The sequence below is a fragment of the Misgurnus anguillicaudatus genome, chromosome 17, assembly GCF_027580225.2.
Source record: "Misgurnus anguillicaudatus chromosome 17, ASM2758022v2, whole genome shotgun sequence".
NCBI lineage: Eukaryota > Metazoa > Chordata > Actinopteri > Cypriniformes > Cobitidae > Misgurnus > Misgurnus anguillicaudatus.
The window spans coordinates 8,643,664-8,658,690 of NC_073353.2; the positions used below are offsets into that span (position 1 = coordinate 8,643,664).

The 15,027-nt window shown below is 37.1% G+C and overlaps 1 protein-coding gene across 21 annotated transcripts in view; it reads right to left on the reverse strand.

The window, feature by feature from the left end:
- Window positions 1-15,027, reverse strand: part of mycbp2 (MYC binding protein 2) — a 134,268-nt gene that overhangs the window by 109,080 nt on the left and 10,161 nt on the right. For all 21 annotated transcript variants that reach the window (XM_073854933.1, XM_073854926.1, XM_073854924.1 and 18 more), the window contains exons 3-5: window positions 9,203-9,418; window positions 5,093-5,246; window positions 3,994-4,190 (exon numbers count right to left, since the gene is read on the reverse strand). In XM_073854933.1, coding sequence (XP_073711034.1) covers window positions 3,994-4,190; window positions 5,093-5,246; window positions 9,203-9,418 — 567 coding nt within the window. The remainder of the gene's footprint in view (window positions 1-3,993; window positions 4,191-5,092; window positions 5,247-9,202; window positions 9,419-15,027) is intronic.

Consider the following 15,027-nt stretch of genomic DNA (forward strand, 5'->3'; position numbering starts at 1 on the left):
AAAATACATTATTTAGAATAAATTAGATCTCAGAAAAATAAGGCTACTAACCAACAACAATATGTTATATCATTTAATATGTTTTGTTAAATTAAAATTGTACGTTTTTTTAGAATGTTTTTTGTCATACATTTTCTTTGGGGGGCCATGAATAGATGGATCGTACACAAGGGGGGGCCGTACGCCGAAAAAGTTTGAGAACAGTTTGTTCGTTTAGGGCTACTGTAGAAACACAGTGGTGCAAAATGACAACTCCTATGTAAGAAGACCCACGGTGTATATAGATAAAAACAGCTCATTCTAAGGTAACAAAAACTATAGTTAATTTTTAAGGTCTTTATACACCACTAATAATATAGTTATGTATATTATATTGCATTTCTATCAAGAGATCTTTCTAATAATGCTGTCACGGTTATGAAATTTGGCTGACGGTTGATTGTCTAATAAATTGTGACGATTATGACAATTCATTGTCTGTTTTATTGCTTTGACATTTAATTCTCATACATTTTTTTGTTTGTTTATGAAATAATTTTCACACATTGTTGTGATTATTTATATTAATTATTTTTCAAGGTTTACCTGGCAGTAAATATTAATACACGTAAAACATATTTAAAAGTAATCTGATAATTTCTCATTTATACACGCGCTGCAGCTCCCCCTTGTGTTTTTTAGAGAGATGAGCAATCATTGCGGTGATCTGAAATTATCGCAATGAGGTCAAACAATCACAATGAAACGATTTTTTTATCATTGTGACAGCCCTACCTTCTAATGGTGCATTTATTCCAGAAGTGAATAAAGCTTTAAGCGCAAGTGATTTACATGTTAAGTCAATGTAAAGACGCAATCAACATCCTGCGGCGCAAATTACGTGATTCGGGCGAATTGAGCGGTTCAGACGTCAAAGTTCAGATTTTTCAACATGCGCGATTCACGCAAATAAAAATATGGAGCTTTCGCGGATATTCACACCGCCTTTACCAATCAGGAGCTTGCTCTAGTAGTGTTGTAATTACGACGTAGCGAGTGGAGGCAGAAATACGAAACAACAATAGGGGTCAAAATCATCGCCGCTGTAATTGGACACTCGGAGCTGTACGACACATCTTACTACTTTTTAGTGATGCACCGATGTATCGTCCGCCTATATTTATTGGCCGATTTTTGATGAATTTGAAACCATCGACATATCGGCAATAGCACAAGAAAGGCCAATACCGATTGTTTATTAATTAACTGCAATGAGTTGCATGTCTGTTGTTCAATTAAAATGATTTAATGTTCTGATGTGCACTATACTTAAGCACCGACAGAAAACCTTTGTTGAGCTGGCTCAAATGTCTTGGACAATAAAAGAACTGCAATTTAGTGGGGGAAAAGAAGTCCAACTTTTTTTGAAGTAGCAATATTTATACTCTGTTTAAAGCAATAGCACTGGCATTATTTATGTTTATTAAAGAAATCCATTATATGTAAAAAATGAGTTAATGTTGCTAATAAAAGAAATGCTGAATAGCAAAAACCATCTTTGAACGTTGTCATGTTGTCGTCTTATATTTGTTTTAGCTTAATTTTGCCTCTCTTATTATGTTGGTCAGTTGAATGTTAATTAGATCCATGTTCAGTAAAAATAATTTGATGCAGAAATAAACAAGCTAATAGACCAGCTGTATAGCATTGTATACAAGTGTTTAATATCGGTATTGGCCAGAAGTTGTCTGTTTAAATCGGTATCGGCCCCAAAAAACCCTATCGGTGCATCCCTATATTTTTATAGAAACAGGAAGAAAAAGGAAGAAGAAAGTGAGTGAGGAGGTTGGACAATCTTTTACAAAGTTGTAAAAACGCTCTTTGCTCAATTTGACCTATATACATACATATTGAGACTACAAGCTAGCTAGAGAAGGCAAATTGAGCGTATTCACATCTGAATTTCACGGGAGTTAACTTAAAATGTTCAAGCGTCCAACTACGCACGAATAGCGCGATTTATTTGCTTCATTCGCGTCTGGTATGAACACACAGTAAAAGTTACACAATGCACTTTTTAAAAAAAAATTATTCACCCAAAATGAACATTTTCCCATATTTTGCTTACCCTCAAGCCAGCCTCAGTGTGTATGACTTTCTTTTTTCAGCAAAAAAACATTGGAGTTAGAATAAATTATAATAAAAAAATTGTTGGGTGAAAATGTGAGTCTTCTCCCTGACCTTAACTCTTTCATGAACACATGTATGGCTGTAGTTTATAAAGTTTGAAATATAAATGTTTCCTCATAAAATGTTTCCTCACAAATGTTGCCTCAGAAGACATTTATTAACCGTATTAAATGAATGTTTTTTAAAGCTTTAAAACGGTGCCATTATAAAACTAAAAAGAGTCAGAATATTATTTATAATATTATAACTTATCTGTGTTTGGCTGAAAGTAGAAAGTCATATGAACCTACTACGGCTTGAAGATGAGTAAAACATGAGCTCATTTTTATTTTGGGGTGAACTATTCCTTTAATGCAGTCAAACACAAAACTAAAATACTCTGTGGTCTTTATGAATAGTTTACAATGAATGAAAGAACAGCTGCAAACTTATTTGTCATCAGCTTGAATCAGTCTAATGACTCACTTACAGACTTGACTTACTCAACTGTTGAGTTTGCAGTTTGAAATAAGTGTGATGTGAGGAACCACAAACTAACACCCCAAGGAATTGTGTCATAAAGCGAGATGTTTCTCTGATTTAATCACATTGTCTCTTTACACAAATTAATTTAGGCTTCTGATCATCTAAAACACCCCTCAAATGTGCTTATAAAAGCAATTTCACGACAAACACATGAACATGGAGATGAATGTACGAATATGATCAAAAGGCTAAGAAAATTTAAGATGTCAAGTTTTAGTGGTCTTACAGTATAACACCAAACCCTACAAACCACAAGATGAAAACACATACAGCAATTTATTCAAGTGACCATAATCTAATATCACAACAGCTGAAATATCACACTTTTACCCAAGCTATGCATATTACTCATGCTCCAATTAGGTTGTTACCTTGGCAACTACAACTGAACTACGCTTTTTTGCATCTATCATTGTGTGATATTGTCAGACAGCCTTGTGGACCCTTTAAGTAGGCAAGAATTGACCGAGAGATGCTAATCATGCAGATCATGTCTAAGGTGTAATTGGCTGAGGGACTTTACAATGGAAAAGTAATAACATAAAGATGGGAAATTGGATTTATTTGCGATTTTCAGGCAATTCAATTGTTGACTACCATATGCAGTGGTTTAACCTTGTGCATGCTGGAGATGTGTTGTTGTCTTGACTTTAGATGAACAGTGGCTTATATTGAAGTCCTCATATTGTAAGTTTTTTTATATTTATTTTTAAACATTTTCACCCTTTCTATTGTTAGAATACCCCATTTTTTTGTTTTTCTGCCTTTAAGTACAAGGAGAAGATTTTAACACCCCTATTCTTCAACAGCAACCTCTTGGTATGGCCTGCATTACACTTTGACAAGTTCATAAAAACAATTGATGCTGAAATGTGTCACACGAACTATACAAAGCAGGCTGAAATTATCATATCTTTTGCTAAAAATAAACTTTGACAAAGACAAATAAACAGCTTCTGTACTATAATAATTTTACTATACATAGATACTATGTATACATTCAAAAGTCAAGATTTTGAACACTGAATAGGCATGAATCTGCATATAGGGGCAGGCTAGCATTAGAATGCCAAGGATTTCCGAATGGGTCATTTAAAATTTAAATAAATGCTCATACTGGATTAGAAAAAGACTGTTTTCAAAATACATTGACCTTACTTCTATAAAAAAAAATTTAAGGACAATATGACTCCTCATTATGACCCATTTACAAACATTTTGTTGACCTTCGTTGAAGGAATATCGTATTTTTCCAGAAACTTAAAAGCCTATTTAATGTGAAAAGAACAAATGTCTTACCTGAATAGTTTGACATGCATGGCTGCCATTGTTAGTGAGGATGGCAGACACCGCCTGTAGGGTTTTACCAGTGTCTCCCCAGGACACAACCAGACTAAAGAGACAAGCGCAGGACAATGCCGTCAAGGTCTGACCCGTGGGATCATTCATCCCTGTACTTCGCACCGTTGTCTCCAGCAGAAGGTGGAAAAGAGACTCTGGCAGGACACAACAGGGTCATGATTAAAGTGTGACACACTATCATTCAAAAGTGTAGGGCCATTTAACTGAACTGTATTTCACAATCTTAATAATGTCAGTTATTATAAATCAGTTTTTTTTATATAACTGTGCAAGCACTTTTACACTTTTAAAATAAATAACTTTGACCAAATAATGAAGAAAAAGTAGCCAATAAGGGCCCAACATAGACAAAAACGCCTCCAAAACTGGGTGGTATCTTAAAGGGATAGTTCAATTAAATTCAATTCAATTTTATTTATATAGTGCTTTCAAAATTGTTAATTGTTTCAAAATTAAAAAAAAAAAAATTTAAAATGAAAATGTTGTCATCATTTACTCATCCTCATGTTGTTCTAAACCTGTATGATTTTTTTTCTGATGAACACAAAAAATATATTTTGAGAAATGATGGTAAACACGCAGCAGTAAGTGACCATTGACTTCCGAAGTAGGAAAAAATATTTTGAAAGTATTGTGATAAATGATGAAGAAAATATTTTGATAAATGATGGTAAGCACACAGTTGAGGGTACCCATTAAAATCCATCATATTTTTTTATTCCTACTAATATAGAAGTCAATGGACACTATCTGCTGTGCGTTTACCATCATTTCCCAAAATATCTTCTTTTGTGTTCATCAGAAAAAGAAATTCATACAGGTTTACAACAACATGAGGATGACTAAATGATGACAGAATTTTCATTTTACAGTGAACTATCCCTTTAATAAGCTGGCTGATAAAACACCAATAGTCTGCATAGGGTGACTATATTTTAGTTATACCATAATTCCCATAGTTACATGAGTTTATAACATTTGAATGGAAGTCTATATGTTTGTGTTTATGTGTGCGTATGCAAGAGATGTGTCTCACCGAGCACATCTGGAGGTTCAGTCTGAAAGCTCTCAGGTTGTTGGCCCTGTAGCATATCAAGAAGTGCCTGAAGGCTCCGTAAGCACAGTGATGGGTGTGAAAAGCGCGTCTCTTTGATGAGCTCAAAAACTCCACACAGCCCAATACCAATAATCTGTGGGGCAGAAAAACATACATGTGAGGTAACGCATGCATCTTTACTATAAGCTGATCTGAGCTTTTTAATAGCCAATATATGGAGACTGGGGTGGCTGACATAATACCAATTTATATAATATAGTGCAATTTTATGATAGCAAATTGAATTTTAGAAACATTAACAAAAAAAATACAGTCCACACAGTCAAGGCTACTGACAGATATTTAGTACAGATAATAGTACAGACACATCTGTACTGTTTTTAGGGCCCTATAATTTCCGCGATCACGGAATCGTGGACGGAATCGCGGAATTGGCTAATTAACACGGAATCTAGTATTAACGCAGAATTTTGCGGAATTTTACATATTTTGAATAAAATTATGTTTTTGTGTGGGAGACGAACGTATGTCTGGGGGAAATGAAGACCGGGGGAAGTAAATCTGGGCGACACGCCCCCTCCCGTCGTTTCAGACCCCCTCCAAAACACTGAAACCATGGCGAAGCGGCTCTACACGACTCAGCGAAAAAATTAAGAAATTCGACGCTAAGCACTTAGTTCCGAGCAGGTCTCACATGACTTTTATGTGACCGGAGAACTGTTATTTTGGAAATTTTGTCAACACTCTGTTCACGGTGAGCGCAAAGATACATGCACTCTCTCATCCACGTCTGTCTCACTGTACCTCTCTCACGTGCACGCGCCCACGCATCTGTCCGAAATGCGAACACAAATCCTCATGTATTTGTTCAATTTTATGCATTTCAAGCGAGCTGAGGCAAACTAACTATCCCTCGCATTAAAAATATAATCATCTGCATCATGGCGCCGCTCTCTGTCTCTCTTTCGCTCGCACGTGCAAAGAGCTGCGTGCTCATGCTGTCCCAAGTCAGATCACTATCCTGTGTATGTTTGTAAAGTTATATGCATTTCAAGCGATTGTGTATAAAATATGGATCGCGTTCCGCTGGATTGATGTGTTTAAGGCACTTCTGAAGGCACCACTGCGTTGACACCTTGTTGTAGCCTCCTGCAACAACAACACTAAAAAATAATGCACTGAATTGAGTTGTGTGTGTGCGCGCGTGTGCATGTGTATGTGTATGTGCATGTGTATCTTTTATAGTCATTAAGTAATCCTGTTATCCAGTTTTTCCCCAAATCATTTACATTTTAATCATTAACATTAAAGGCACACTCTTTTTATGACTAAAATAAAAGTAAAGGGTAAAAAATATAATTGCCAAAAATTTAAACGGAATTTGCAAAAATTAAACCGGAGAAAACGGAATTTGGGAAAAAATAAACCGGAATTTGGGAAAAAATTTAACGGATTTTATAGGGCCCTATGTTTTTGACGGATGTCGATAATGTACATTGGTATCTTTTATCCTAATGTAGTTGCTGGCCTTTAATAAAAGCAATAAACCACAAAAGGCTGTGAGATACGGTGATTTCACAATAGGTAGCATATTTTAGGCCTTAACAAAAAGCTGTGAATCCATCCAACCAGCTCTTAGATGAATCACAACATCAAGTACAAAATCCAAGATATCAAAATTGCATTACAAAATATTCCAACAGGCTTATTGAGAAGGTAAAGGAATTGATTTAATAACGTCACTGGTCACTCACAATGGTAAATGTAGTGGGCAATAAATGCTGAGTCAGTCACCCATGATTCCTGCTTTCATAACAGCAAGCTCCTTGACTGGTGGATCAGGGTTATGGGTATTATAGTATGTCACTAGGGATTTGCCAATTCGACAGAAGCATATTCCATCCTTTAATAACCTCAAAACTCCTGCTAGCTCAGCCTTGAATGTTTAATATGTTAGGGTAAATAAATTTTATGTACTTCCCGAACCAGCACTTCAGGCTCATAAAGACAATAAGTCAAGCAATATTTATGCCAAACGAAATTAAATGAATCATTTATCTTGTTCAGTATAAAGCCACCATTACACAGCAGAACAGACCTTATCTGAATCACTGGCCATTTCTCTGCAGTAAATCTGGAGAAAATCCATTACTATAGCAACAGCGTTGTGCTGAGAAGAATTATATATCAGTGGTGTGCTTTACTTCCACTGAAAAAAATCATATAAACTGCTGGATGTGAAAGATGTTTTAAATGTCTTTTAATGAGGTGTTGCCGTTTCACATAAGTTCATAGAGGGCAAACACAGAAATCATGTGTTGTGTGCTACAGTATGTACTGATATTTGAAGTTCCTACTGCATTTTTTTCTAAATACGTACGTTCAGTTAGGGCTGGAGCAAACTCAAAACTGGTGTGTGTTTTTTATTGGACAGGGCAGCTTTAATGAACACATCCAATCTCATCACATTGATTGGACCCCAGGTTGGCTGACTCCTGGCTCCAATTAGCTCTTGAAGAAGTCATTAGCCTAGGGTTTCACATACTTTTTCCACCCTGCACTATGAATGTTTACATGTTGTGTTCAATAAAAACATGAAAACGTATAATGTTTGTGTGGTATTAGTTTAAGCAGACTGTGTTTCTCTATTGTTGTGACTTAGATGAAGATCAGAACACATTTTATGACCAAATTATAAAGAAATCCAAGTAAGCCCAAAGGGTTCACATACTTTTTCTTTCAACTGTACACAGTATGGAAGTAGACGGTTTTGAACGGAGGGAGTGTTCTCATGCAAGTTCTATGTGGGTTTCCTCCAGCACTTTGCAGTTTGGGCGGCCCGCCTAAGCTGGGAAACCCTACCCCCTTAACTAGGTCATGCAAAAAAAAAATTGCTGCACAAAAGGCCGTCAAGTGCATCTCGGAGAATAGCGCGGACTCGCTTCACACCGCGAGCGGGCAAGCGCGCCACACAGCCAAATGAAAGAAAGATGTGGTCCCTCACTGTATGGAGAATAACTACCCAGTTAGATAAAACATCTCGGAGAATAACGCGGACGCGCTTCACACCGTGAGCGTGCACGCGAAATGAGAGAAAGACGTCCGTCACTGTCTGATAGCCAGTTGATAAAATGGGTGTCCGTGAGAACTGTAAGTGGACTTATGTTTTGGGTTTATTTAAGCATGTTAGGGTTGTGCCGATAGACGATAGTATCGTGTATCGACGATCTTCAGACATATCGCCAATGGCAGGCTTTCATGGCGATAGTCATGACGATAGTTGGCGAATGGTTGTTATTATTATCATCATCATAGTTTTACATTAACATCCACAATGCATGCTTTTCCTCGCATGAGGGTTTGTGGGCTTTACTTTACGTGGAGAGCTTGTAAAGAGAGAATTCCTTTTTGCACGTACCTGCAATTAATGCGCGCGTCTTGGACTCCTTCTAGCACTAAATCCAGCTGCGCTTCTCTCTGTCGCACGTGCACGCGCTCTCGCGTCTGTCCGAAGTCTAATCATAAACTAAACTGTAATCCTTGTGTATTTGTTCAATTTAATGCGTTTCATGCGAGCTGAGCCAAACTTTACTTTTTGTTTAAAATATGACCCGCTGCATATTGGCGCCTCTCTCACTCTCGCGTACGTGCAGATAGAGCTTGTGCTGTCCGAAGTCAGATCACTAGGTATTAATCCTGTTTATTATATGCATTTCAATGAGTTGTAGCAACAGGTCCCTCGTGTTTAAAATATGATTGTGTTTAAAATATGATCGCGTTCCGCTGGACCGATGCGTTTAAAAAGGCACCTCATGAAAGCACCACTGCTTGACACGTGTAGCCTTCTGCAACAGCACTAAACAGATGCATTGAATTGTTTGTATGTGCGCGCAGATGCATGTTTTCACAGTTATTAAGTAATCATTGTTAGGGTTTTAATGAAGCGCTCGCATTAATGGCATCAGTTTTAAGAAGGTTGCGGTCATGACGGTGTTGCTCTTTTTTGTCCACCCATCAAGTATAAAATTAACAAATAAAAAAATGAGTAAACTACTGCCATTTCGGGTGTACAAAAACAGGTTTTCATACCTTCGGCAGTTTGACAGCAGGTTCACGGCATTCTTCCTCTTCCTCACTGTCCGAGTCTCCGCTCTGCACAGAATTGCGTGAGGCCAGGGCCAACGTGGCCTCCTTCTGCTGCCAGTCAAGCACACAGTGCCGCACATTACAGTAGACGTTGAATGCAGAGGGGTTGCTGTGGAGTTTGATGTCCGGCACTGGAAAGGCCCCATCGAGAACCTCTGCCTGCAAGACATAAGGAGGAAAATTAGGAGTGATACACAAGAAGAGGAAAACCTGTGGCAAAAGGCAGTGGTCTAATATGCATGTACAGTAGTACTACAGGCCTTAGGGAATAAGGTACTTAATTGATTTTCCTATGTCAAGGTAGGTTTATATATCCATGACATTAAATGTACATAAGCACCGACAAAGATTAACCACACCTCCATTATCTATGAGCCTGGGTAAAACTGATATTATTGATAAGGTGCCACATGTAAGACTACCCAAATAGCTGTTATATTAAGAGTAAAACATTCATTTAGTTCTGAAGAAATATATTGGTGTGGGCATCTCCAAACTTTTATGTCACCGCAGTTGTATTTATTCAAATGTAGATGTGCATTATAAGTGTAAATGTATGTAAGCATACATTATGAGTGTATAAATATAAACACTATAATTATATAATGTATACATATTACATAATGTGTAATGCTTGGAAATCTTATGAATTCATATTAAATGTATACATATATGAAACTTGCATATACAAACACACATATAAGAATGATATAATGGAAAAGGTCATTCATTTTTAGGCCGAGTGACGTCAGCCCCCAACCCCACCTCTGTAGTCATTAGGTGGCCACACATATCTTAGTCATGGCTCATAGCCTAATGGACTTCCTGTAATTTCCTACCCATGTGCAAATCTGGTTAAAGCAATATCCCGCTAGCTAAGACAAAACAACTGGGTTTCTGGTAGATCTCATACAAACATTTTTCATCTAATCTTGAGCTCTTCTTTTTATAGACTCACTGACTAGCAATAGAATAAAAGTTAAAAACGTTTTAAATATTAAAATGTCAAATAAAATATATTTAAATGTCAAAATATAAATAAACAAAATGTAATCAGTGGTGTGCGTGAGGAAGATAAATAAACTCATTTTAAACTTCAATGATAGTCCCTGATGAGACTTAACATTAGCAAAATAAATAAGCCAAATGCGTTGTTACAGTAATAAAAATCTGGTTAGTGGTTACCCCCTTAACTTTAAAACAGATGCTTAGTTTGTGGTTCATTACTATTAAAAAAACACAATGAAACAAATAAACAACAATTAAACAAATACAAATTGTATAAAATAAAACTTTAATTAATCAACGTTCTTTTGCACTTTTGCCTCAGTCATTTTCCTGTCAGGTTGCCAGATCCGCATAACAAAACCAGTCCAATGGCAATTCAAAATGAACCCAAAAGCATCCCAATGACTATTTACAGCCCAAATACCTACAACTAATGAATCAAATCCTTACATCTCTAAACCACAGAAAAAAAACATCAAACTGCAGAACCGGTTATAAAATCCAATTCAGAGCTCTGCCTAAAGGTCGAGGACCTAGCAACGCAGCCTTGCTGTCAATCAAGCTGGTCATGCAATGAGAAGAAGATGCGCCTGATAAACATGCAGCTTGCGTCGCAAGAAGAAAAAGTGCTTAGCTGGGTCCCAAATCGCCTACTTCCATACTATATACAGTGTTGGGAGTAACGCATTACAAAATATAATATATTACAGTAATATATTAGTTTTTGCTGTAACGCAGTAATATAACGCATTACTAATAAAATTTTGGTAATATTTTACTCGTTACAGTCTTAGTAACGAGCGCGTTACAACAATGCATTTCAAAATTAGACTGTGTTATTTTATTTTTTATTTTTTTGACCAATGCGCGCGACCAGCATCCACACATGAAAAAGCTGCGTGTAATAGTTATGGCTGCGTCCCAAACCGCATACTTCTATACTATATAGTGGGCGAAAATCACTACTTCTCGTACTCTTTGCCTACTATATAGTATGGAAGTAGGCGGTTTGAGACGCAGCGTATGTCTGTTTCCACGTGCTGTATGCAACATGTTAATTTTTACTTTAACTTTGTATTTGAAATGCGATTTGGACGCGGTGCGCGTCAAATATAGACATGTGGAAGTCCGCGGCCGTAAGCATTGACTAAAGTGGTCGCAATCAGGTCCGGTAGCGCCGCACACGCATAATTTTGCGAATAAGAGCACTAAGTAAAAGCAACAGAAAGTTTCTATCGGTCTCCTGTGCTGCTTGAACTTCAGAAGTAAAGAGACTTTTACAAATGTTGCCAGTAAAATCCATATCACACCAGCAATGACAAGGTAAGCTTTGCTATGATTACAGTGCTAGGCTATTCCTATGCTATCTACAGTTTTATTACAAACAGCAACCTAAACTACAACATAACATTAGTGAAGACCTTAACATGGTTATCTAAATATAATTTAGTACATTTAAACATCACTGTTTAAAGTTTTACCAGCCTTTGTATGGGAGCCTATATTCATTGTTTGGCAAAAGCAGTGCTCCTCTGTTTGTCTGCTTTATTAAGCAATTATATGTTAGCCTACATGTTATCCTTATATTGTACTGAAATGAGCTGTATTCCTTGAGGCCTGATCCTCCAATAGCACTTTTTGATAAGTTGTGTCAATCCAGTGCATGCCAGGTTTGTGCTGTGAATCTGAATTAAGAGTGATGAAATGAAAAGAGGTTGCGTGTCTTGCCATGTTATTAGGCTATAGGTTGCATTATAGTGGGCTCTATTGTGTTTGGTATGTGTACCATAATTTACCAGACTTTTACCAGATCATTTGTCTATGTTTTTGATTCTGACAGTGATTGTTACTGTATTTTGCCACAAATCTTCACTTTGCCTATTCAAAGCTCGAGGGCCAACACATAACTTCTAGATTTATAAGCAGCAACAAACTACATTTTAACATTTTATAATGCCTAGTCATACTTCTGTTCTTTTGATGAAAGTAACTCAAAAGTAATGCAAAAGTAGTGTAACTCATTACAGTTCAGAGACAGTAATATTGTAATGTAACTAATTACTTTCAAATGACAGTAATTTGTAATATATAATGTATTACCCTTTGGAAGTAACTTGCCCAACACTGACTATATATCATGATAGTTAGCTGTATCGATATTTTTGCAAAGCCCTAGTATAAAGCAGCACATATACGCTAACTAATCCATACCAACTAATCTACTAATTTCATAATCGATTACTATATAATTTTATCGATTAGTTGTTGCAGCCCTAAATTTACAAAATTTAAAAAGCCCTAAAATGACACATCAACCCAACGTAGCTATACAAAGTACACATGCTCAGGGACATATATAGTAGTTATATCCTCTAGTATTCTTATATAGCATCCAAGCAACACCTCCAGCTCAACAAGCGCTGCTTTCGTTTCTTCTAAATAAGATCTATATTAAGAGCAGGAGATGAAATTCTTACCAATTAGTTCATGGTTAAGAAATAAGTTATATTTATCCCAAATCTAGAAACTATTTTATAATCCATTTGGGCTGCACAATTAATCGAAAAAAAAAAAAAAAGAATCACAATCTCGATTAATACATAAATACAATCTTCTTTCCAAATGACGGTGATTCACTTGCATATATTTCTCTGTATTCAGATGCTGTAATTATGTGTTCACGTATTTACATTACAACAATCCAAGATGCTATATCAGTCAAACTTGCTCACACTCATACAGTGTAAAACCAAACCCTATTCATTCACCAATCAAGACTCGATCGTTTCTCTCCTCTCTCTTCCTCATCTGTTGCGTGACTTGTAACAGGGCGCAAAAATAAGCACATAGTTGTTACTTGATGGATTTTGGAGCGGCAATTTTCACACAAAAGAGAGAAAAAACGAGCACCATTGCAGAAAATCCTAGTGGCGAAAGAAAGAGGGATGATGCAAAATACTATTTCAGAAAAAAGGCAATGAAATGCCTCTGAACGTTTCTGCAGCCTCCGAAGGTCACATATGCAGGCTGCATACGTCAACAAGCCTGGTTTATTTACATATTATTGGAAAGCTGCAGGTATTTTTTGCAGTCTTCACTTCTTTCTATCAATATATAGGTTTAATGTGCAAAAGTAAAAAATTTAATGCACCTATAAGTTTCAGTATAATGTGATGTTTTTCAATTTTTATGCCCACCTAAAAGCCCAGAACAGTCTTTACGGTGTGGCACAGTCTGTAACACTTTGCAGTTAGCTTTTAAATACACAAAATGAACATGCCGGATATTCTTGGTGTAAAGGTGTTGGAAAGCATCCGTGCAAAATCAAATTGCTCACTGGATTACCGTCAACCAACTGAATCAATAAAGTACTTAAATAACCGCAGCCAGGTTTCAAAATTAGTCACTATAAATCAGTGGACAGTATGCTGATGTCATTTATAGGCTTTGCTGCAAGTCGATGTGCCATAAATAACTAGTAAAAACACAACAAAAAAGCTTTTTTTACATTAAATCAAAAATCAGTCCCATCATTTGTTCAAAGTTTTATGGATAGGAAAAGTCAGCTGGGGTGTAGACTTTTAGATCATGAACAATTGTGGTACGGTGTTACAGTTTAAACTTTCAAGCAATTTGAAGCTGTTCCTCTGACATGTGAGCTCAGCGCACACACTCAAAGCACGCACACAGACACCAGATGTGATACACCTTGTGAGTGCTTGACAATAAGGATAGCCCGATGGCCCAGGGCCACTGTGAACGATGCTCTGGCCAGTTGACACTAGAACTGTCTTTTGTGCAATAGGGCCAGTGCGACACCATTAAGCATGTGTTTTGAGTCCTTGTCAACTTAAATATTCAGAGGAATAGGTGAAAAAAATTTCATTACTTACTCGTTGTGTACACACATCCGCTGTGTACACACACACTGAAGTCGCATCTTAATATTAGAAATATATGAGCTAGGCTAGTAGGTTTTGGTGTCATAACCATATTTATCAAGGTTATACAGTGAGGAAAATAAGTATTTGAACACACTGCTGTTTTGCAGGTTCTCCCACTTGGAGGTCATGAAGGGGTCTGAAGTTGTCATCGTGGGTGCATGTCGGCTGTGGGAGAGATGATCTAGAGGAAGTCCAGAAATCACAATGTATGGTTTTTAAGACTATTTATTTGTATGATACAGCTGCAAATATAGTTATATGTTCAAAAGTATTTGAACACCTGAAAAAGTCAATATTAATATTTGGTACAGTAGCCTTTGTTTGCAATTACAGAGGTCAAACGTTTCCTGTAGTTTTTCAACAGGTTTGGAATTTTGGCCACTGCAGGAGGGATTTTGGCCCACTCCTCCACACAGATCTTCTCTAGATCAGTCAGGTTTCTGACCTGCCACTGAGAAACATGGAGTTTGAGCTCCCTCCAAAGATTCTCTATTTGGTTTAGGTCTGGAGACTGGCTAGGCCACGCCAGAACCTTGATATGCTTCTTACAGAGCCACTCCTTGGTTATCCTGGCTTTGTTTTATGGGTCATTGTCATCCTGGAAGACCCAGCCTCGACCCATCTTCAATGCTCTAACTTAGGGAAGGAGGTTGCTCCCCAAAATCTCACAATACATGGCCCCGGTCATCCTCTCCTTAATACAGTGCAGTCCCTCTATCCCATGTGCAGAAAAACACCCCCAAAGCATGATGGTGTTCTTGGGATGGTACTCATCATTCTTCTTCCTCCAAACACGTTTAGTGGAATTATGACCAA